Here is a 24,919-nt window from a genome sequence, read left to right as displayed (position 1 = left end):
TAGTCGGTGGCCCCGTTGAACAAAGTGTTTCTGTTATGCGCATGTCAACAGTTGGCTACACGGCTGAATTGGACATTTTTGCTATCTAGTGGAAGACCAAATTGATTTGCCTGACACTATCACAGGAATGTCGATAAAGACGTTGACAGTTTTCGGACCAATTACCGGTAAGTGAAATTGGATATTTAATGGAAGTAAAAATCATATAGCCAAAACTTTGTTTTAAATACATTCGAGCAGCGATGACTGGGGCCCCCTGCATAATCAAACTTGGATGCCATGCTTTGCCCACATCAGACAGCGCAGGTCAAAAACATGCAATTTAGCGTAGCCCAGCAAACAAATATTGTGGCTCATAGGAAAATTCCATAGTAGGAGATCAACGTACGGACCATGGAATTTGCCCATGTCTGCTTCAAGCGGTTGACTTTTGTTTTTGTCAAATGCTGATTTTGCAGGAAAAAAAAATGTAAATACATAGTTTCTCAATTGACATCAATTTCCAACTCATGAAGTTTGATTCCTTCCTGGGATCAAAGCTAACAAAAATATATAAAACATTGAAATGTGTTTCACAATAATATAGCGAACAGCTTTGCACACTGAAAGCTGTTTCAAACGGCTTTTAATACCCCCCCCCCACACACACACACACACACACACACACACTTAAACCTGGCTAATGCTTGTGGTATAAGAACTTTTGGAATTCCACGTTAACTCCACAGCATCATCTGGCAGCGGTGTTGTCGGAACGGGGGGCGGAATCTCCTTAATCAGAGGTGCATGTGTCCTGTAGCGCGGGATGTCGTATGAAACGTCTTCTGCATTGCTTGTTGACGTATAAGAGATGAGGAGTTCTGACCTGTCCTGGTTGAAATTCCCAGAAGAGCCACTCTCTTGGAAGTAGTTCAGTTTTTCATCCACACTGTCCCATGTTTGTCTCTCAGATGACATGGCTTTCAGGGCGCTAAGTCCTCTTCTCTCCCTCTTTTGTGATGCGCCCTTTGACATTGCATCGGTGCTGAATGACGACAAAGAACCGCTGCTTAGGTTAAGAGATCTTGTCATGGTTGTGCTCTGTTTTTCTCGTGCTACCTCCTGGGTAATGGACCCAGCAAGAGTTTTTTGGAGCCCTTCACGTGTAGACGGTAGGCTTGGGTTTGGATGTTTGGAGAGATCAGAAAGCCGGGTCCTCAGTCCTGTCCACCGTATCTCTGCTGATGGGCCCTCAGTTGAGCTCCTGAAAGGTCTCGGGGCAAGAGATGGGATCTGGTATCTGGTACTATAGGAGGAACCACTTTGTGTAGTTATGTTCACACCTGATGGATCTCTGGCGGGGGGCGTATCATCCCCAGATCCTGGACTGGGAGTGGTATTTGGGGCAACATATAGGGTCTGGTATCTAGCACTATAGGAGGAATCATGCTGTGTTGTCACTGTGTTAACCACTGAATGATCCATAGTGGAAATATTATTCCCAGAGCCTGGACTGGCAGTGGTCTTCGGGGCAAAATATGGCTTTTGGTATCTAGCAGTATAGGGTAACTTGTATCTGGCACTATAGGAGGAATCAAGCTGTGTTGTCACTGTGTTCACTCCTAATGGATCAATGGTGGGAGTATCATCCCCATAACCTGGACCGGGAATGGTATTGGTACTATAGGAGGAATCATGTTCATCCCTCCTTGGTGAACTATCCCCAGATCTTGGATTAGGAATGGTCTTCTGGGCAAGAGATGGGAGTTGGTATCTGGTACTATAGGAGGAATCACGCACTGCAGTGTGTTGATCCCTGGTGGAAGTATCATTTGGTAGAGATGAAGCTTTGATTATTAAACGTCTGTATTGTATTGGCGATTCGGTGTCTGGTGTAACTGACCTCGCAACTTCAGTCATCTTGCTGACTTCCACAACTTCAACTGTCTCGTCTTCACTGCTGCTGGAGGAAAACTGCCCTAGCACAGTGGTGACTTGTGACTTCTCCTTTGTCTGTCGGGTCTCCACATTCTGGTTTGCATTTAGAGAAGACTGACTGACATGAGACGTTCCTCTCCATTGAGAATATTCTGTGGATTCACCTTCATTTCCATTGCTGCTAGATGAATCCAGATGTTCTTGTAGAGTAACAGGAGCCTTTACATCCAGGTATCTCTTTATAAGTGGTAGATTCGGCGTTCCTTCACTTGTGGGACTCGCTACTGGTTTGTCGGTGGTGTCATGAATGTGCCTGGGGGTTTGGGGTGACTGTATGCGTTTGATTTCTTGCCAGTCTACCGTTTGTTTTAGTTTTGCAGCTCCAGTTTCACTTTCACTGAGGGGCACCACGGATGGTTCATGTGAATGTGACGTAATTTCAAGACGCTTTCTGAAGCGAGAGAACCCGAGATGCATGTTGGCCCACCGTGACTGGAGCTCCGGGTTTATCTGTGTCGTCGCGTTGCTGGTTTCGTCCCCCGCAATCTCTGGAACCATGATGTATTTTTCTAATTTGATGTCTGGATCTCTTTTGGAATTGCGAGGGACAATTATCACAGGAGATTTAACAGCCAATCCATCTCTGTTCTCATCGTCACTGTTACTAGTGGAGCAATTTGATTTGGAATCCCAAGCCTCAGCAGAAACACTATCAGGAGCCAATTGTGGTTGTGGAGATGGCGCTCTGATGTCCAAACGTCTGCTGACACCCAAGGATACCCGTGGCAGTACTTGTGTCTCCGTGGCATCAGCATGAACATTGTCTCGTTTGTTCGAGCTGTTGAGTTGATTTCCTCCCACTGTATGGTCTTGTCTGACACCATTTGACACATCAGCAGGTGCTGCTTTAATTTCTAAACGTCTCTTGATTCGTAAAGAATCCTCAAGGTCAAGTGATGACCAAATTCCTTGTGAATTATGCCCTGGTGTTGGGAAGTCTGTGATGGGGTACCTAGCTATATTTGTATTCCCTTGTTCCTGTTTAATGCTGCTAGATGGTGAATCTGAAGTTGGCACGTTGAAATCTAAACGCCTCTTAATTCGGAAAGAATCCTCAAGATCAAGTGAGAACCAAGGTGACTGTGGGTTAGAACTTGGTCTTGGTGGTACTTGGGTGGGATACCGAGCATCTCTGGCCCCTTGCTCCTGTTTTATGATGCGATGAGTCATCTCATACTCACAGTCGCTGTTGGACACAGAATATGAAGGTGGTGAAGGTGCATTGATGTTTAGACGCCTCTTAATTCGGAAAGAACCTTCAAGATCAAGTGAAGGCCATGCAGACTGTGTGCCATAACTTGGTGATGGTGACCCTTTTATGGGATAACTAGTTATTTTTGTGGTCCCTTGCTCATGTTTTTGGGTGTTGTACATAATTTCATCTTCACTTTCACTGCTGGACAAACAAAATGAAGTTGGTGATGGTGTTTTGAAATCTAAACGTCTTTTAATCTGGAAGGAATTCTCAAGATCAAGTGAGGGCCGAGCTAGTTCTGGGTCATAACTTGGTGTTGGAACAACTTTACTGGGGTACTTAATTATGTTTGTAGCTCTTTGCATCTGTTTTGTGGGTTGAAGAGACAATTCATGGTCGCTGCTGCTACTGGATGATGAAACTGAAGGTGGTGATGGTGCTTTGACATTTAGACGCCTCTTAATTCGGAAGGAATCTTCAAGGGTGATTAAGGGCCAGGGAGATAATAGGTTATAACTGGATGTTGGAGGTGGTTTAATGGGGTAACTAGTTACTTTGGTGGTTTCTTGCTCCTGTTTTGTGATGTGATTGGTCCTTCCATCTTCAGTGTCACTGCTGGAAAATGAATCTGAAGTCGGTGACAGTGTTTTGATGTTTAGACGCCGCTTAATTTTGAAAGGACCTTCAGGGACAACAGATGGCCAAGGTGCATGCGGGTGATAACTTGATGTTGGAGGTACTTTAATTGGGTAACTTGTTACTTCGGTGATTTTGTGCTTCTGTTTTGTCGGTTTATAAATAGTTTCATGGTCATTGCCACTGCTAGACGATGAATCAGAACTTGGTAAGCGTGCTTTGATGTCTAGACGTCTCTTAATTCGGAAAGAATTCTCAAGATCAATAGAAGGTGAAAGTACTTGTGGGTCATAACTTACTGTTAGAGGTGTTTTAATTGGGTACATGTTTGCATTTGTGATCTGTGGCTCCTGTTCTGTAGGTTGATTATTTGTTTCATGGTTACTGTTGCTGTTGGACAATGAATCAGAAGTTAGCGACAATGCTTTAATGTTTAGACTCCTCTTAATTCGGAAAGAATCCTCAAAATCAAGTGCAGGCCAAGGTGCTTGTGAGTCACAACTTGGTAGTGGTGCTTTAGGGGGGTATCTGGTTTCATTTGTGGTCCCTTGTTTCTGGGTGTGGTTCTTTGCTTCATCCTCACTGTCAGTGCTGGATGAATCTGAAGGTGGTGACAGTACTTTGACATCGAGACTCCTCTTAATTGGAAAAGAATCTTCAAGATCAATAGAGAGCCAAGGTGCTTGCGGGTCATAACTTGGTGTTGGAGGTGCTTTAATGGGGCGCCTTGTTACATTTTTGATCGCTTGCACCTTCTCTGTGACGTGATGAGTTGTTTCATCATCACTGCTACTGTTTGATGATGCATCCAAAGTTGGTGACGGTGCTTTGACATCTAGTCTCCTCTTAGTTCGTAAAGAATCCTCAAGATCAACACAGGGCCAAGGGGCTTTTGGGTCATAACTTGCTGTTGGTGATGCTTCAGTATGGTACTTGGCTCCTTGTTCCTGTTTTGTAATGCGATTGGTCATTTCATCATCACTGCTACTGTTTGATGATGCATCCAAAGTTGGTGACGGTGCTTTGACATCGAGTCTCCTCTTAGTTCGGAAAGAATCCTCAAGATCAACAGAGGGCCAAGGGGCTTTTGGGTCATAACTTGGTGTTGGTGATGCTTCAGTATGGTACTTGGCTCCTTGTTCCTGTTTTGTTATGTAATGAGTTGTTTTGTTCTCGCTGTCGCTACTGGATGAAGACTCCAAAGGTGGTGAAGGTGCTTTGACGTTTAGACGCCTCTTGATTTTGAAAGAATCTTCAAGATCAATTGAGGGCCAACGTGATTGTGGGTTATCATAAGTCTGTGTTGGAGGTGCTTTAATGGGGTACCTAGTTACTTTTATGGTCCCTTGATCCAGTTTTGTGATGCGATCAGTCATTTCATCGTCACTGTTGGATGATGATTCTGACTTTGGTGAAGTTGTTTTGACATCTAGTCTCCTCTTAATTTGTAAAGAATCCTCAAGATTTACAGAGAGCCAAGGTGCTTGTGAGTCATAATATGGTGTTAGTGATGCTTTAGTGGAGTACCTGGTTACTTTACTGGCTTCTTGCTCATGTTTTGTGATGTGATGAATTGTTTCATGCTCACTGTCGCTGCTGGATGATGAATCTGAAGGTGCTTTGACATTTAGATGCTTTTTGATTCTAAAATAATTCTCTAGATCTATTGAGGGCCAAAGTGATTGTGGGTCACAACTTTGTGTTGGGGGTGCTTTCATGGGGTACCTAGTGACTTTAATGGTCCCTTGTTCCAGTTTTGTAATGCGATTGGTCATTTCATCATCACTGCTACTGTTTGATGATGCATCCAAAGTTGGTGACGGTGGTTTGACATCTAGTCTCCTCTTAGTTCGGAAAGAATCCTCAAGATCAACAGAGGGCCAAGGGGCTTTTGGGTCATAACTTGGTGTTGGTGATGCTTCAGTATGGTACTTGGCTCCTTGTTCCAGTTTTGTTATGTGATGAGTTGTTTTGTTCTCACTGTTGCTACTGGATAAAGAATCCGAAGGTGGTGAAGGTTCTTTGACGTTTAGACGTCTCTTGATTTTGAAAGAATCCTCTAGATCTATTGAGGGCCAAAGTGATTGTGGGTCATAACTTTGTGTTGGGGGTGCTTTAATGGGGTCCCTAGTTACTTTTGTGGTCCCTTGCTCCAGTTTTGTGATGCGATTGGTCATTTCATCATCGCTGTTGCTGTTGGATGATGCATCTAACTTTGGTGAAGTTGTTTTGACATTGAGTCTCCTCTTAATTTGGAAAGAATCTTCCAGATCAACAGAGGGCCAAGGGGCTTTTGGGTCATAACCTGGTGTTGGTGATGCTTCAGTATGGTACTTGGCTCCTTGTTCCTGTTTTGTTATGTGATGAGTTGTTTCGTTCTCACTGTCGCTACTGGATAAAGAATCCGAAGGTGGTGAAGGTGCTTTGATGTTTAGACGTCTCTTGATTTTGAAAGAATTCTCTTGATCTATTGAGGGCCAAAGTGATTGTGGGTCATAACTTTGTGTTGGGGGTGCTTTAATGGGGTCCCAAGTTACTTTTATTGTCCCTTGGTCCAGTTTTGTGATGCGATCAGTAATTTCATCATCACTGTCACTGTTGGATGATGATTCTAACTTTGGTGAAGTTGTTTTGACATCTAGTCTCCTCTTAATTTGGAAATAATCCTCAAGATTAACAGAGGGCCAGGATGCTTGTGGATCATAATTTGGTGTTTGAGATGTATTAGTGGAGTACCTAGTTGCTGTATTGGTTTGTTCCTCATGTTTTGTGATGTGATGAGTTGCTTCATGCTCACTGTCGCTGCTGGACGATGAATCTGAAGGTGCTTTGACGTTTAAACATCTCTTGGTTCTAAATGAATCCTCAAGATCTATTGAGGGCCAAGGTGATTGTGGGTCATAACTTTGTGTTGGGGGTGCTTTAATGGGGTCCCTCGTTACTTTTATTGTCCCTTGATCCAGTTTTGTGATGCGATCAGTAATTTCATCATCACTGTCACTGTTGGATGATGATTCTAACTTTGGTGACGGTGCTTTGACATCTAGTCTCCTCTTAATTTGGAAAGAATCCTCAAGATTAACAGAGGGCCAAGGTGCCTGTGGGTCATAACTTGGTGTTGGGGATGCTTTACTGGGGTACCTAGTCACTTTAGTGCTTCCTTGTGTGGACAATAAATCTACAGGTGGTGAAGGTGCTTTGATGTTTAAACGCCTCTTAATTCTGAAAGAATCCTCAAGATCAATTGAGGGCCAAAGTGATTTTGATTTTGTTGTTCCATCTTCACTGTTAATACTGGAGGTTGAACCTGAAGTTGACGACAGTGGTTTGACATCCAGACGCTTCTTAATTCTGAAAGAATCCTCAAGATCAATTGAAGGCCAATGTGATTGTACGTCATAACTTGGTGTATGAATGGCTTTAATGGGGTCCCTATTTACTTTTACAGTCCCTTTCTCCTGTTTTTGAGTATAATGCATTGTTCCATCTTCACTGTTACTACTGGACGTTGAACCTGAAGTTGATGACAGGGGTTTGACATCCAGACGCTTCTTAATTCTGAAAGAATCCTCAAGATCAATTGAGGGCCAATGTGACTGTGGGTCATAACGTAGTGTTGGAGGTGCTTTAATGGGATACCCAGTTACTTGAATGGTCCCTTGCGCCTGTCTCTGAGTGTAGTATATTGTTTCATCTTCACTGTCAATGCTGGACGTTGAACCTGAAGTTAGTGGCAATGGTTTGACATCTAGACACCTCTTAATTCTGAAAGAATCTTCAAGATCAATTGAGGACCAAGGTGCTTGTGGGTCATAGCTTGGTGATACTTTAGATAGAGGCTGTGCCATGCTGACCCTTATTACCTCCTCACTGTCACTGCTTGAAGAGGAATCGGGAATTGTTGACTTAACATTTTGATGCCTTTCACTGTGAGGAAGCTGCTGAAGGTCAATGGTAGGCCACCTTGTATGTGTCGCCTGGCGTACTTCTTGACCTTGAAGCCCTGCTCTGTCCACCGTTTGAGATGTCTCTGTGAGGCTTATTGATTCATCTTCAGAGTCGGTGACGATTGATGAATCTGATGTTAGTGATGGTGCTTTGATATCTATACGTCTCTGGAATGAGATGGTATGCTCAAGATCAAGCACTGGCAGTGGTGTAATTGGATGCCTTGTATCTTTTTCCCTGTTACTGCTGGAGAAAGAACTTGAAGGTGCAACTCCTGCTGTGACCACCATCCCTGTCCCGGGCTTCTCCCTAAAGCTTGTGGTTTGACCATCACTATCACGCACTTTAATATCTATACGTCTCGGGACACGCATCGAGTCCTCGAGATCGACTGCAGGCCACCAAAGTTCTGTGTTCTGATCCAGGGTAGGTTTGTATTCTCTCGTAGACTTCAAACTAGCAGGGGTGTCAGAGACGTTTGTTTTAGCGTAACTCTTCCTCACCTCCTCTTCCTGCGGGTCTGGGTTGACGGTGTATTGCAAAGGTTCGTCGTCACTGATGTATGAACTGGAGCTGGACGAGTCCTTCCTGTTCAGCCTTGGCATAATTTGTCTGCTGTAGTTAAAAGAACCCATGGGGCTGCTGGTTTTCGGAGATGAGCTGCGGACAGAATCGCTGAAGTCAAACTGTTCTTCGTCATCCTCTGGTTCTGCTGCTAACATTCCACTATTGTTTGGATGTGGTATACAATCTGCAATGGGCTCAGAGGAAAATCCTGGAATTTTATTAATGGAAATTTGAGGTAATTCCGTTGAGGTCTGCTGAACAGTTTCCACTTCATTTTGGTCCTGGTCAGAAAGAGAGCAATCAGAGAAACTTGTCTTCTTCTTAGGGTTTTGGTTCGAAAGACCTCTTGTATCCACTGAATCACTCCTCTCCAGACTTTTCTCACTTCCTGAATCTCCATCTACGACTGTTTCACATTCAACTACCGTACCATTTACTCTTGTCTCACGCTCTGTGTCGTAATATTTAACATCGTTTTCTTCCCTGAAATCCACTGTGCTGAACGTGACTCTCCTCTCTCTGTGAGGGCGCAACTCCTCTGGGTCCTCACCTTCCGAGTAGGCCTCGTTGTCGTATTGTCTCTCCTCGGCCGACGAGACAGAGTTGGATGTTTTCTTTTTGGTGATCCTCTTCCAGAGCATGTCGATGCAAGGTCTTAGAAGAACTCCCAGGATGAAGGCGACCAGAAAGGTGATGAAGACAGACAGACACACAGCTAACGTCAAGTCGGACTGCGTCACACTTTGGCTCCTTTCTTCACCTGTGATTCTTTCAGGTACGCTTCGAGCTTTTCTGCTAGTTCCTCCAATACGGAGGTGAAAGACGGACACCACCTGGTGGTCCTTGGACAAACACACGTAAAGACCAGAGTTTTTCTCTGTGACTGCACTGATGAGGAGACCAGACTGAGGTTGGTTTGCAGGTGCCAAACCAGCGGGTGTCCACCATGATGCACCTTAAAAATAAGACACAAGTATTTTAATTGGTTTAGACGGTGTGGAGGATTTGGTAAGCTGATACCTTCTGTAGCACATGACAGCAGAACCTTGGAACCCCTGTAGACCATCACATCTTGGTGGAGCTGTAGTTCCTTTTCAGTACTCCAACAATTCAGATTGTCGTCTTCCAATTGTAGAACGTCCGCACCGGCAAGAATGGGCGGGGAAGCGCAAACCAAATCCCAGGAGCGCGAGCCTGTACTCCTGTCTAAAGTCATCCATCTTCTTATGCTGCGCATGCTGCAGTCACAGTGCCACCTGTTTCCAGCCAGGTTAATGTCGGCCCCGATGGTGCGCAGAGAGAGGTATATTGAAGGGTGGAGGCTTGTCAACATGTTGTAGCTCACGTCGAGGATCTGCCATGAGACAAATGTGGACTTTAAGCATTTATTAATTATTGTCCTTCATCATCACAAGAATCTCATCAATCTTAAATGATATCTGATTCAGGATGATGATGTAGTTGAGATCCAAATAATGTATCGTCGTCCTCAAGAGTGCAGCTAATCTTTTCATGAATTACTGCAGATCTGCAACATTTAATATCGATCAAGTCTAAAAGTAGAACTACTATCAGCGATATTGATACATTAGATATAAGGTTTTGACAATATGATTGTATTATTGTATATACTTACCTCGAGCTGGTGCAAATGTCGTAGGACATGCGGGTGCAGGCTGCTGATGAGGTTGTGTTGGAGGTGAAGCTCCCTCAGCCCACGCAGGTTGTCCAATTCTCCCAGCTGGATGGTGGTGATCCTGTTGAAGGACAGCTGCAGGACCTCCAAGACCTCCAGAGCACTCAGGCCTTTCAAGGACGGCAGACCGCAAAGTAACCAATAGAAGGACTAACTCCACAAGTGTACTGAATTTAGCTTTTTCTTCGTAATTTTGGGGGAATACGTGTACATAAGTGTACTGATTAATGATCATCACTGATGAGGAAACAACTTATGGCGAGGTAGGAAAACTGATCATGTGAAGAGACTCGCCTCCCAAGCATCCTCCCTCTACATGTCTGCGTTGTTGAGTGCTATAAAGTTTGTTTTATTGTACACTTGTATAACAGTAAATTAATTTGTTGAGATGGCTCTCCTCAAATATTGCATTGCTCAGTTGTGGTCACGTCTGATCAAATGATGAGACTGATTCTCTCTTTTTCACAAAAAAGCGTATGTAGGAATGAAAAAAAAATGTTGGTTTGTTGTGATTGTAGTGCTGTTTGTTTTATGTTATGCTTTGTGACAGCAAAAGCTGGTTGAATGAGTTATATTAAGATGATTTGACTCACTTGGAGCTATGAAAGTGAACTTTTAACCTCATACGAGCACCCCTACAGCACCAGATGCTCAGGTGAGGGCATTTTGGTTGGTCCAAAGTTGAAGCCTAAAACTACCCTTTCTACATCAGAGCGCCTCAATTTTGGAACGACCCACCTGAGAAGCTGATAAGGGCAAAATCGGTGATGTCTTTCAAATCACTTACTTAACTCACTTGTATGTGATATTGTCTTCTAACTTTATTTTTATATCTAAACCTGTTGTTTCGTTCTCATGAGGGCCATAACCTTTTGATAAGCATGTTCATATGTAACTAATGAGGCATTTACGACCTGGTGGTGACTCACCCCGTGGGAGTCGTCTTAGCTGATTCCTCTCCACAGATAGCAGCCGCAGGTTAGGGGCCCAGGAGGCGCACCCTTGTTCCTGGACACGCCCGTGGATGCAGAGCGTCAGGCGCGCGACGCTGTTGTTGGCCAAGCGTAGGCTGCGGAGCTGAGGAAGCGTCCGACGCACAAGCGTCAGCCGTTCAAGCCAGTTGTGAGAGACATCCAGATGGGCCACAGAGTCCACGATTTGTGGCATAGCCCGGAGGCCCGCCAAGGAACAGTTTACCACCGACGGCCCGGGGCACGAGCAGGACGGCGGGCAAGTTGGCGAGTGGCAGTGGAGCCCGGAGGAGGCGATCAGCAGCACCAAAACAATCAGAATCCGAGCCATCCTCTCCAATCCAAACAATCCACACCGACCAGCTGCTCGTCACATCTGAAGTTCTTTAAACTTCAAGGCCAAAGTCTGCTCAAGTAAGAACCCGCCCAAAGATTGCATTCAATCATTTACGTGCAGTTAATGCCTTACTTACTGTCTTCCCCTTTTTACGTCGAGATAAGTGGGTTCCTGACGGCCCAGCCCGCACATTCTATTCCATCATAAAAGGCCGTCATTTTCAAATGGAGTACGCGCACGCCCCGAGACCTTTAACCAAAACAAACGATGAGGCAGCAGCACGCTGACACGCCATCTTTTTATTCAAACAAACACACCACAATGTTGGCAAGCAAATGTTACACAGGTTTCCAGATCAATTCTCATTTAGATTGTACAAAATCCAAATAATACATTTGGTAGCATTAACCCTCCTGCTATGTTTATGCAAACTTGATCAGATCTCTGATCAACTTTTGAAAGGACACTGATTCTTTCCTTTTCATCTGTAACCGCTTCAAACATCAAAGCATACAGTATGTATGTAGGAATGGGAAAAAAAAGATGCTGGAGTGTGTTGTGATTAAGTTTGTTTTGTGTTGTTTCTGTAAAGCGCTTTGTGAAAGCTACAGCTACTTGACTATAATAAAAATAAGGCCATCAGATGAAATTTTATTTTATTTATTTTTTTAGAAATAGTTTAAAATATTTTAGGCACCTCAATTAGACATGTAAATAATTGATAAATGAATTTTAAAAATATACAATTAACATTTTAAATAATTAAATTTAATTTTAAAAATATACAATTAACAGGGGAAAAAATAAAACTAACTCAAGAAGAATAAGTTTTCTCATATTTCATTTAAATGGGTTAAATGACAAAAAATTGATTCAAAATTATTTAGAAAAATATTTAAAACAAAAAAGGCCAAGAAAAACATTTTATCTGATCTTTCTTTTACATTACTTATTTTCTTTGATTAGAATTTATTTGTCAATCGGTCAGTCAATTTGACCCGTAAATAGATTTTTAAAAAATGCATAAATGAAGAAAAGAACAAAATTATGTGAGAAGTTTAATCAATTTTTCTAAATTAAAATATTTGTAATGATTTTTAAACATTAAAAAGGTTCAATTTGACCTGCAAATAGATTAAAACAAAAAAAAACATCAAAGAATAAAATAATGTGAGATGTTCAATCTGTTTTCTAAATTTAAAAAAATATATATTTTCAATTATTTTTAAACTTTAAAACGGGTCAATTGGACCCGCAGTATAACAGGAGTGTTAATTGAACAATATTGATTAACTGCATCGTACCTGTGAGACCGTGTCCGACATTTTGACCACCTGATGTGGCTCCTGTGCAGATGTGTGGCAAGCGCATACATACTCTATGTATGTCATATCTCTTGAAACCAATGTAATGATTGACAGTTTGAGAGCTTTGAGCATGACTGCAGTGCATAAATCCAGCGAATAGCTTAGTGGTCAGTAAACACATCACACACACAGCTGCCAAATAAGTCCCTGTGCAACCCTCCAGGATATAAATAATACTGGATGGTCAAACGAAACACTGCATCTTCCAAACGCCTGTCATCATGTAAACCATGAATACAGTTTTTTTTTCTTTTTTTTCTTCCTTTTGTGATAGGGAGGCAGGGGCTTGGGGTTACAGTCCTTGGTGGGTGTTTCGGCACGGGTTGTCTGAGGTCTGGCAGCCCATGTTGGGATATTTTACCTGCACGCGGAACAGCGTCCCGTCGGCGCACATGCACAACTTGTAGCGCTCCACGCCCTCGTCGAAGTACACGTCGCCCGCCGAGTTGGGGATGCGCGTGGCGTTGAACATGACCGAGCCGTTCAGCACGATGCTGTTCTCCTGCGAGCGCCGACATGTTTCACATTTTAATACAGAATATTGTTTCCATAGTGTGGGACGTGGAGACTTGTGAGCAAGAGCAGAGGTTTGACGTAACCAAGTGAAAACTTCAATTTCCGTGACTGCATGGTACTTACGGCTCTGAGCTCGATGTCGCCGCCCATTCGGAACTCGACGGTGCGGCCCATGATGTTGACGCCCTCGTTGCCGCGAATGATGGCCTTGCTGTCCCCGCGGATGTTCAGGTCCGATGCGGCATTGCTGGTGATCTGACAGGAGACCAGACGTACTAATTGGAACATGTACCAGAAACTACAAGTTCCAGAAACTTAAAAGGGTAGTCAAGTCTTTTATTTATTAATTTTTTTTTTAATTATACAATGAATTGTTCTATGCGGCACCACTAGTCTAAACACGGTATTCTGATTAATATTGTGTTTGTGGAATATGAATTAAGCAGCAAAATCCACCCAGCGGCCATTTTGTACTTGCTGTCAACTGAAAATGACATCACAGTTGCTCAGGGGTAACGACCAATCATGGCTATTTTATAAATGGGAACATTTGTGAATTAGAACTATTGTTTGTTCCCAGAACTACATGTAACTAGGGATGCACGATATTACTATTTTCAACCGATACGATAAACGAATAATTTAGAAAGTGCCGATGTTGATAACCGATAAGTAAGCCGATAATTGTTTGCAAAATTAACTTAAATACAAATTTACTTTCGAGTCCTCCTATAAGTTGAATGATTGCAAACTTGACCACACGTACTCGGCAATCTTCCACTCAGCACTGTGTTCCAACTATGTTTTGCATTTGCATTTTTAGGGTTGGAACACCCATGTAACTAGGGGTGTGGAAAAACAAATAAAAAGACAGGATTTTTTTTTTATATATCTGCTTCAAAGACAACCAGTAACTCATTTTGATTTTGCCAAAACAAAACGGTCATGCTTTAAAAATGCAACAAAAAACTGCGAGGGTAACATTTTGTGGGGACACAGTATAGTAAGCCCACACTGGTGGCTGCCATGTCACCATGATGCACCGTCTGTCAATATGAGGTCGCGTGCATCATGACATCACAAATATACAACACAACCATAGTAGAGGGGAGGGGTTGAAGATTTGGGCACAACTTGAGCCACAAATACAAGGGACGGATCAATGTCGCATGTCTATTATTATCTGTGGATTTCTTTATGATGTGGTTTACTGTATGATATCAAATTGGTCTATAATTGCCGATAATTATCGGCCACCGATATTATCGTGCATCCCTACATGGAACCAAATAAACTTACTGGGATGGTTACTGAGTGAGGCACTCACCCTTTCTGTGGAAGCCTTCTTGACACTGAGCACCTTGACACCTTTTGGCAGGTGGAACTCGTGGTTTTCGTAGTCTGTGCTGAAGAAAGTGGTCTGGGTGCGAGGGTCCGTGAAAGATATCCCCGTGTCGCTGACGACAGACGTCTTGTCTTTTTCCACGCTCAACTTGGAGGTACCCTGCTGGAACACTACCTGTAACAGTGAACATTTAACATCTTGATTAGTGTTTCACAACCGTTCTTAATGCTTAAGGAGGCAGTGATTCTTTCATGTACCACTAGAGGGGAGCGCACATGACTGGTTTGCTCATGGAGATTTTTCATCTCTTCTTACCGGGTTGTTGTTGCCGACGATGAGCAGGTCTTGGTCCTTACGGCCCCCGATCGTGCTTTTGTGCAGGGGGTGAACCACGCCCATGTCGGCCTTCTGCTTGAAGCGCAGCAGACCTGATTCGTGGAACTCCATGCTGTCGCACCCGTTTGGACCAATGCGGATCACCGTCCATATGACTAGAGTGATCTGAATGGAACAACAGCACAGTAGCAGAAACCTTATATGGGATGCATTCTTAACTGTCTACTGTAAAAAAAAAAAAGTCAGTTGCTGTTTTTTATACATTACAATACTGCGCAGTGCCAGTTATTTTTGTCATGTTTTTTGTCGGACACTGCATTTTTGTCATACTCACGATGAGGTTAATCAGAGCGAGGAGGAAGAGCAGCACGATGACGCACACGGCCATGTTACCCTTGCGCCCGCGAAGACCCGTCTTGTGCAGACGCTCCTCCTCGATTGGCACGTAGCCCGCCTTGAAGTTGCTGTTGTGCTCCTTGTTGGCGCCGCGTCTCTCGATGGCCTTCTCCCGCATGGACCTCTTCACCGGCCCGTTGGCGCTTTCCTGGAGAATTGTTAACGACACACCCTGTTCAGCCAGATATTGTGACAGATCATGTGATATAACCTGTGCAGCCGCACTGGGTGGCATTTCGGGGGGGGGGGGGGGTCTGCAATACAACTGGGGGGGGGGGGGGGGGGGGAAGCTAGGATCGCCAGTGCTGTGAGATACATTATGTGGTCGTCTACAACCGGACACTCCTTATTTGGACATATGTGAACTTTTACTTTCTAAAATGACAAATGCCCTTTTAAGGAAGGCTGATTTATACGTATTAATCAACGCTACAATCCTGTTTATATTCTCATTACACTGTGTGTGCTGGAATGTGTCTCCTATGAGACAGCCTGTCTGTATGTGTGGCCATCACTAAAAATACACCGTTCCCAATTTAGCATCAAAACAGATCTAATAAACCGTTACTTATCGGCGCCCTTGGCGTTAGTTCGTCATCACACAATCCTAAGTGTAACATTTAATCCCATTTTACATGCAACGCAGCCTTTATTAAACAATTACGAGACGGAAGGCCAATGTTTATTACGCTCGAATGACAGCGCGCTGGGTTTAAATACAAAGAGGTGAGGTGCACTGAGCACATACGAAAGTAACTATTCCCTTAGTATACTTAAAATTGTGCCACAAATGAGAACACAAGAATAAATTGAGAATATAACGGACCTGCTCGGACGCCATGTTGACCCTCCCTCTCTCTCCTACTGGAGTGTGGTGAAGGAACGTACCATCTTCCTCTGCTCCGCTGTTCGTCTTGTCCATACTTACTGTGTTTTTTTGCCGGGTGCGAACTTTGTTAAATGTATCGCTTCAATGTAAAGTACAGAAACGTTGTAATATTTGTCGTGTTTACTAGGAGGCTTCAAATAATGAGAACTTTCGTATCAGTAAAATGGTACACTCCGATGCAACTTTAGCCAATGGTGGGAAGATCCCCAAAATAGCAAACCCCATTTGTTCTTATTTTCCATAAACGAGACAATAAACTTGACCGTGTATTCCTTTTATAGTTATTTTATTATTTTAATTTGCACGATTTTATATAATTTATTTGCTGACCCTTCAATGCGCCATAGCCCTATAAATACAAAATAACAGTTTACACACGACTCTGTGTTGTCATTCTTTTTTATTTAAAATGTCAAATTAATCAGAATTATTGACTTTTATTGCACCTTCAATTGCTTTTTTTTGTTTTTGTTTTATTTATTTATTTAGTTTTATTTATCACAATCGAGCCCAGCTGTGTAAATTAAACAACATTGCCCCCTAGTGCATTTACCCTGACTTGCAACTCCAGCGTATTACTACTGTATTATCATTATAATAATAATAATAATAATAATAATAATTTGTTATTATTATTATTATTATTATTATTATTATTATTATTATTATTTTAATTGCCTTATTGAGTTCTTTTCGTTGGAAATACCTACGTGTTTTTGTCACTAACTCAAATATTCGGTGTAATTTGAAGGTGTGCCATTACATTTTTGTGCCCATTTCAAGAGAACACATCAACAGCATCCAGGTGGAGCACTTTCGCGCCATGTTACTAGTTAAAATGGCGGACTGGCTGACTAGACTATATGTAACTACGATTCATTAATGGATTAAATCTGGATTAAAAGCACATCACCGGCTACACAGCCTCCGTGTGAGAAGTCCGGCTACTGTGAAACAAAGGCCGACAGGAGATGACGTCATGCCAACTCACCTGTAGGCGGGGATAACTCTTTGAGTTGTTTTTTCTTCATTATTTTCACTCACGAAACCCAACAGGGTTTTTGTGTTTTTTTTCTTTTTGTTTTGTTATTCTTGCACCTCCGATGAGCACACACATGGCGGATGCTTTAAAGGCCCTGGTAACTCAGTCCTACTTCAACGTTTTACAGGACAGGTTGGAGCGATGGCAAAGAGAGTATCATGTAAGTTCTTTAAGAATTTTAAATTCACTCTAATCTGACACAGGGTGTAGCCTACACGTCATGATATCTAACACGTCATGGATACAGCCTCGCGTCATGTTGTGACTTCAAATGACACATTCGTCATTTTAATTCGTCGTAACAGTCAAATTCTTTTTTAAATCCACAAAATAGGCTTATTTACCACTTTACAGATATATGAGTTTGGTTGCTACGGGAACGAGTCGCCATGGCGATCGGGCGACGTTTTCCAAAGAGCTTCGACTTGATTTTAAAGATGGTTCATGGGCTGTTACTTCCTGTTTTGTTCACGCAAATCCGGAAGTGATTTGCATCCTTTCTTTGTATTAAAATTTACGCTTTTTTAAGGGTCGATATTCCGCTCTGGTGTTGTGTTCGATAAAAAGTGAGACAACTGTAATTGAATGAATGTATGTAGCAGGAAATTAGAGTGAGTTTGCAAACAATTGTCCTCACAAATGCCAGAGACGATCAAAACAAGGTATGCACAAGCTGTCATGAATGCGATTTTCTTTTTTCTTTTTTTTTTCTTTTTTTCTTTTTTTCGTTATCCCCAAGGTGATTTCCTGTGACGAGAACATGAATCGGTGCTGCGAGATGATGGAATTTACGGCCAAAATCCAAGGGCAGCTTTTTGCCATCCTTAACTCTGTAGCTGCAGAAGGTAACCAGCCACATAATCTACCGTGGATATAAAAAGTATACACATCCCTGTTCAAATGCTAATTTTTGTTATATAAAAAAATGAGATTGAAACTTGAGCTGTTCGATACCATTTTCGATACCAGTACGAGTACTGAACTTACACGAGTAGTCACCAATACCAATACTAAGTACTGAAACCACTCGTATTTTTTAATAGATAACATTTACCCAAAATGCAATGACAGATAATTTTAAAGAAAGACCTACACATCCTAATACAGCATTTTCCTTAAAATTTCATGAAATTATAGCAATCTTCTATTCTTTCTAATTTTTAATTTATCGTCCCTTATCGTAAAACGGCCACAAGAGGGCGGCAGGTACCAGTATCAGCAGCCATCTCGAGTACCCATAGCAATAAGATACTGTACATACAGTATTAGATATCAGTGCTTTATGCATCATGTGTGTGCTGACTCGGATTTATTAACTTTGTTTCATTTTGACAAAAAAAACCCTGTCATTTGGACTTGGGTGTGTCGACTTTTTATATCCACGTTTTTTTATGTGTGTATTAGCTGTTTGTGATATCCAATCTCTCTCTCTGACTCAGGTAAACACACAGACGGAGTGTCGACGCTAAAAACGCGCTTGCTTCCATGGCTGGGGACTTGTTTCACGCCATTACGGCTCCCCGTACACAAAGACGCCGGTTTCAATTCCTTCCAGGTGACACCCTCCTTCAAAGTGAACAAATGGTGGCTGTAACAAAGACCTCCGCCAAGGCTGGACAATCCTGATTGGTTAAATGGACTGAATTTTGTGTGCTCACCAGGATTTGTCAGAGAAGGAGCGTAAGCGTCCGGATCTCTCGAGCAGCAACATGAGCGACATGAAGTGGATGGAGTCTCAGTTGTGCTCCACTCGGCTGCAGCTGGACTCGGTCAAGGCGGAGTAAGTCTGAGGGATGCCTTCACCTAGTTGAGTCTTATATGCTAGAATTAATAAAGTACCCAGCAGCAAAATGATTCTCCTCTTTAACTACTGGTACCCTTTTGAGTTAGCACTGATCTAGCAGTAAAAGCGCAGTTATGTGTTTGCAATTTATTAGTGAACCGTTCCAGGATCTACCTTTCGCCCAAGCTGACACAAAAGTGGTCAAGCTCTATAGAAAACGAGTGAATGGATGGGATATGGTACATATAAAGGATGTGTTTGCGTTTTCCAGGCTGGATAATGCTCACAGGGATCTGAACAAGACAAAGAGCAAAACATCCACCACCCTGTGGGACACTAAAGATGAAATACTGCAACTGAAAGAGGAGTAACTGAAACACGCCCACACATACACATGTAGAAAACCCCACCAAATAACTAATAATGTAAAAATTATTTTTGGGAGCGTGTGCCTTTGAAAGTCCCTGTTCTGCAAATGCATTGTTTTCATCCAAAAATGAGACATGTTTTTTGTCTTTTTTTAGCTTGAGGGCAGCACACTTGCAAAACGAACTTTACAAGAAGAAGTTGGATTCCTATCACGACTACGAGCGCCAGGTGTCGAAGTTGAGTGATGAAGTGTCGTATCTGAGCTCACAGAGGTATTGTCACACGCTTACACTATAAACCAGAGGTCGGAAACCTGCGGCTTTGGAGCCACATGTGGCTCTTTCGTCCCTCTCATGTGGCCTCCATCCCTGTGGCTCTCGGGGGAAAAAAAGTATTTTTTCACATTTATTTGTGTTTTTTTTTTTTTTTTTTTAAGATAACATATTCTTCAAATGGATGTATGCTTTAGATAAAAATGAATAATTAAATATAAAAAAAAAGTCAGTTCATATTTTTTAGTTGTCAAAAAAAGATGAAAAAGATTTTAAAAAGGACCTAAAAATGTCCATAAAGGAAGAGGAAAAGCAGAAAATTACCATTAATTGTCCTTTGAAAAAATTGAATAAAATGCAGAAAAGAAAATGCCAAAAAGACAGACAGAGTAATAATAGTTAAAAAAAAAAAAGCAGAAAAGAAAACATTCCAAAAGTAACTATAAATTGTCCAAAAACAAAAGCACGAACACTAACACTATTCCCTTCATAACAACCTTTGGCTCCCGACAGATTTTTGTTTTTGTTTTTTTTGTTTTTATTTCTTCGGCCTAAAATGGCCCTTTTGACAGGAAAGTTTTCTGACCCCTACTATAAACCAACAATTCACATCCAACAAACTCTCATATGCCTTCTATTACGTTTGCCAGGCTGGCCAGAAGCAGTTCTGTGAGGCCTTCGTCCAGCCTCTTCAGGTCGGAGACGATCCCACGCTTGCAGCTCACCAGCTCCTCCCGCCTCATGCGTGTGGTGTCGCGATTCAGCGACCTGTACAATGTGGAGCGGAACGAGGCGCAGTTACAGCTTCTGGGCTACTTGAACGACGTGGAGATGGTCCAGAGGATCATCTTCATTGCTGTGGTGGTAAGAGTCCGAATAAATGGAATTAACCCTCAGGCCTTTTCACGCTTTTTGATTGTTATTGTGATGTCGCTCTCGAGCACGTCCACCGAATGTGCTCACATGTCAGTTGTCAATAAAATATCATCTACTACGACTTGGAATTACGGATGCTACTTGACCTATGGTGTCGTTGTGTGGCTTTTCCACACTGCAACAACGAGGCACTCTAAAATGGTCATGCCCGCCTGAAGCCCAGGTCCACACACCAGCTGTCTAGTTGGACCTAAAAAAAATCCACCTTACTCTTCTGTTTTTCTCTATGTGACGTGCACACTCACAGCTGACAATGAGGCACTCTAAAGTGGCTACAACAGTGGACTATGGAGGGAAGATGGACTTCTTTCAATTCGATTTTTTTTTAATGCTTCAAATTTCTTTTTTTTTTTTTTGCACAATGTACAGACAGCACAATGAATTCACTCATTCACTGCCATTGACGGCTATAGACGTTAAAAATCCTTTTTAACTGGGCTGGTAGTGAATGAGTTAAAACAACATCAAATACGTATTAAAAATATATATATGTTCAGGGGGTCCTCGCATTACGTTGGAGTTCCGTTCCTACGTTGGCGATATAATCCGAATTTCGACTTAAGTCGAATTTCCCCATTAAAGTCAATTTTTAAATAAAAAATAATTTGCATAAAAATTCTAAAATACATTAAAATCTAAAATACAAGATGCTGTCCGAATGAAGCCCAAGTCTATGTTCGTCGGTGTCTCCTTTCTGTGATCGTTTTATGATGTCTAGCTTCGTTTCCATGGTAATTGCTTTTCTTTTGGCCGGACCAACATTGATAGAAGACCTAGCTTTCTTCTTTGGGGCAATGATGTGGAAAAAAAAGAGGGTGAAATAGCCAAAGATAATCCCATAAGTGTAAGCACTAGCTAAGCGCTAAATAGCGGACGAGAGGAAAACACTGTGGGCTATATTGTGGACGAAGAGCTAAAATGGTGGACCGGGCATTACCATTGTAAAGTTGAACTGGTGAACTAAAGTTGAACTGGTGTTAAAAAAAAGATGTATTTCAAACCCAAACTACAGTTTTTGACTTAGTTTTTTGTGTGTCAGGAGTCCTTCAAGGCAGCTAAACTAGCCCACCGTCTCTTCAGGCTGCGCGCTCGCAAGATTCTCTCCTCATGTCACTTCGGGCCCGAAAGCCTGGAAGACACCGTGGTGGACTACATCATCCGAAACCAGGACCTCTATGACGTGCAGGACAGCGTGGAAGTAAGACGGAACGGCGACACAATAATCATCGGAGGCCGGCGTGTGTTTGTGACCTTTTGTGTATTTCCTGCAACAGGAAGTCCTCGGCGCCATAAACCTCAACCCTCGCATCGCCGCCATACCAAATGTCAACTTTGCCGTGGCCAGCCCCTTGATTAGGGAGACGTGCAAGCTGGCCTTCACCATGCAGACGTTGGACCCGCCCATTGGCCTGGCCTTTGCCAGCGACGGGGAACTTTACATCAGCAACAAGTATGGCAACAAAAACAAGGATTAGCTTATGCTAAGGAAGTTAGCACTTCCTTCTCCTTTACCAAACAAATGAATTGTGTAGTACATTGTGTAGTTGTTAAAGACTTTCTTCCCGACAGGTATCGTCGCAGCCCCGACTCGGACCTCTCGGCCCAGCTGGTCTCGTACCACGTGTGGCCCGCTCTGATGCAGGGCGGCACCGTGCGGGCCAAGGGCGAAGCTGTGACCAAGAAAGGAGTTGTGGTACGCAAAGTAACATGAGTGGCGAGTACGATGGCGACGCTCTCACGTATAATTTGTCTTCGTATGTGCTTACAGTGGACCAGAAGCCCGATCAGCTACTTGCGCTCCCGCTCTCTCAGTCCACCGCGCAATCTCGTGAGTGTCCGGCAATGGCGCCAGTCACATTTTACAAACAGTCGTACTGCTCTTTGACAACACTTGCTGATTGATTGATTTGGAAAGAAAAAAAAATCTGCAAAAATTAATACATTTAATAGTCATGATCTCTGGTGATTATGTTGTATTTTATTTAAAAGTTTTATGTTTTTGTCAGGTTATTAGATTGATTTTGAACTGCTCCAGATGATGTACGTAGAACAGTTGCATGTCAAAATATTTTTCGTTTTGTTTTCTATAATCGTGATATGACAGTGGTAGGCATATTTGTGGTATATTTCTAATAATTTTTGCTGTTGACTTGATGCTTGCAGACGTTTAACGGCAGGAGAAGCTTTTCTCCGGACACGCTCACCACCAGCTGCTTGTGAACTCCGATTGGAAGAACCGTGACAGGAAGTAAAGCTTCACCTTGCAGAATAGAAACCGGATTGGACTGGTCAGTTTACGTCTTCGCTCATGCAAAAAAAAAAAACATTTGCAGGTTGCATCCACCTGACTGGAGGCAAACTAGCCTGGCAGCTATGTGAACAACTGTTACTCGATCGGTGCTAATACTCAATAGATTTTTCTTTTAATTTTACTTCCTCTTTCATTGCTTTGATGCAATGCAAAGCGATTTACTGCACTTTAACTATTATGTATTATCTAGGGATGTAATGATATCCAAACATCATCACGATACGATATTATCACGATATGAAGGTCACGATACGATAATTATTACAATATTGTGGGGGCGTTGGCGATATTTAAAAAAAGATTACAATATTGTAAAAAAGAGAGCTCATACTAAAAAAACAACAACACAATATTGTGCTTTTGTACATGACAGCAATGCATATAAACCATCTACAATCTCTAATAACAATATTGAGGCACTTACTTGCTAATGCAAGCACACATTGATTGCTTCACAAGCAAATTAGGTTCCCCTTCATCTGACAATTAGCATAGATTTTAAACATAAGGCCAAAACATCCCTAATGAAAATTAAATTGCACTAATAAATTCGCCACTAGAGGGTGCTACAACTGCACAAATGGAAATCAACCTGACTTTTTTTCACAGATGTGTTCCTTTTTAAATATTGTGAACATGACGACGACGATATTGTGGCAGTTTTAATATCATAATATTGCCCTTATCATGACATCCCTAGTATTAACATGTCATTTATGAAAGAAACTACTACTGTCTTTTTCGTCACATAAATGTAACATGATTGGCTTGCCATCAAGCTAGTAACAGAAGCTTCAACATGTGACTTTTGTAACACTTGTGCTTTTTAATATTTTTGTAGTAATAAAAAATGGCATATGACCAAACAAAAATGTCACAAAAGGTATTATTAGTAGTATTTAGTTGTTGTGGTTGTCACTATACATCACTTACATAATTTGTAGTAACTGAAGCATGATGTTTTTAAAAATGTGAAATCGGATAAGGAGTAAGTGAAGCCACCACGATCTCTTCGACTAGTTCTAGGCAGCACTTGAACATCAGAGGAATTCATTTCGAGTTAAAGTTGTTACATTCAAAGAACTACTTTTGGCAGTTTGTCCAACTTCCCCGATGCCTCTGGCCCGGCTGACGGGGTCAGGCTGGCGGATGCTGCAGACAAGCCGGCCGGGCCCAGCATGAGGCGCGTTAGTCAAGCCTGTCAGCGGGGCAAATGTCACACTCTGTCGAGCTTCTGCAACCAAACTTTTTTGCTTGATTGAATACGGCCATGCATGGAGGGAGTTTGGCTTCCAGCAAATATGGTACAATGAAGAGCCTTCTTGGAGTGTGGCATCCATTTTGAGTATAGTGAGTTTGAATCACTCATTTGAAACCCCAATTTTGTCTTATAACCTTAATTTGAAGCAGATAAGTGATCCTAAAAGGCAGCAGAGCAGCAGTGGCGTAGCAACATTCTCCAGGGGCCCGAAGCAAGAAGGGATTGGGGGCCCCGGCGGCCTTTCGTAGTATACATCCATTTGAAAATTGCACATCTGCATCTTCAATCAACAATCACCATTACTTGTGCTTCATTCAAGTGACGTGTTTTAGTTTGTTTAACTTTAGCAAGAAACCTTCTAAGTGAGTCAGAAAACATGAAAATGAAATTTTCAAATTACTAATCTCATCGTCGAGAAAAGGCTTACTATACATTGTTGTTTTAAAAAGATGTAAATAAAAGTTTTACTATAAATGGGCGTTTTAACTTACTAAAAATCATTAAAAAAAAAAACAAAACAAAGCACTGCATGGTCATTTACAACAACAAAAAAATCAGACTTACATGCTTGTTTAAAAAATAAAAGACGACTTACTATACACGGTTGTTAAAAAAAAAAAGCATACAAAGGCCTATATACTACTACTACTACTATACATAGTCATTAAAAAACACACACACACCTTACTATACATGGTATATATATATTTTTTTTTTAAGACACCTTGAGTATTTCTGTTTTTCTTAAATACTTTACTTAAATACTTGT

The 24,919-nt window shown here is 42.1% G+C and overlaps 3 protein-coding genes across 6 annotated transcripts; 1 reads left to right on the top strand and 2 right to left on the bottom strand.

Moving 5' to 3' along the window:
- Window positions 1-669: 669 nt before the first annotated feature.
- Window positions 670-11,321, bottom strand: lrrc66 (leucine rich repeat containing 66). Its single transcript, XM_077535567.1, has 4 exons — window positions 10,949-11,321; window positions 9,960-10,129; window positions 9,344-9,677; window positions 670-9,278 (listed from the first exon to the last, which is right to left on the bottom strand). The coding sequence occupies exons 1-4, from the start codon at window positions 11,319-11,321 to the stop codon at window positions 670-672; spliced, it is 9,486 nt and encodes a 3,161-aa protein (XP_077391693.1).
- spata18 (spermatogenesis associated 18) lies at window positions 9,980-23,768 on the top strand. Of its 4 annotated transcripts, none has more exons than XM_077534315.1 (12): window positions 9,980-11,404; window positions 17,958-18,063; window positions 18,658-18,773; window positions 18,880-18,998; window positions 19,273-19,368; window positions 19,526-19,642; window positions 20,293-20,506; window positions 21,618-21,776; window positions 21,853-22,028; window positions 22,148-22,271; window positions 22,347-22,406; window positions 22,742-23,768. In XM_077534315.1, exons 2-12 carry the CDS (start codon window positions 17,979-17,981, stop codon window positions 22,796-22,798), a joined length of 1,323 nt encoding a protein of 440 aa, XP_077390441.1. In that variant the 5' UTR covers window positions 9,980-11,404; window positions 17,958-17,978; the 3' UTR covers window positions 22,799-23,768. The 4 variants fall into 4 exon arrangements, with proteins under 4 accessions (XP_077390441.1, XP_077390439.1, XP_077390440.1 ...); XM_077534313.1 differs by lacking the exon at window positions 9,980-11,404 and adding an exon at window positions 16,987-17,378; XM_077534314.1 differs by lacking the exon at window positions 9,980-11,404 and adding an exon at window positions 17,523-17,880 and having other exon boundaries at window positions 22,742-23,767.
- Window positions 11,607-16,197, bottom strand: sgcb (sarcoglycan, beta (dystrophin-associated glycoprotein)). The gene is made up of 6 exons (XM_077534317.1): window positions 16,114-16,197; window positions 15,226-15,435; window positions 14,871-15,056; window positions 14,538-14,729; window positions 13,334-13,465; window positions 11,607-13,196 (listed from the first exon to the last, which is right to left on the bottom strand). The coding sequence occupies exons 1-6, from the start codon at window positions 16,126-16,128 to the stop codon at window positions 12,987-12,989; spliced, it is 945 nt and encodes a 314-aa protein (XP_077390443.1). The 5' UTR covers window positions 16,129-16,197; the 3' UTR covers window positions 11,607-12,986.
- Window positions 23,769-24,919: the final 1,151 nt, after the last annotated feature.

This window comes from Festucalex cinctus, chromosome 10, assembly GCF_051991245.1.
Source record: "Festucalex cinctus isolate MCC-2025b chromosome 10, RoL_Fcin_1.0, whole genome shotgun sequence".
NCBI classification, from domain to species: Eukaryota; Metazoa; Chordata; class Actinopteri; order Syngnathiformes; family Syngnathidae; genus Festucalex; species Festucalex cinctus.
The sequence above is the reverse complement of the archived record's forward strand: the minus strand, read 5'-3'. Positions and strand labels throughout refer to the sequence as shown.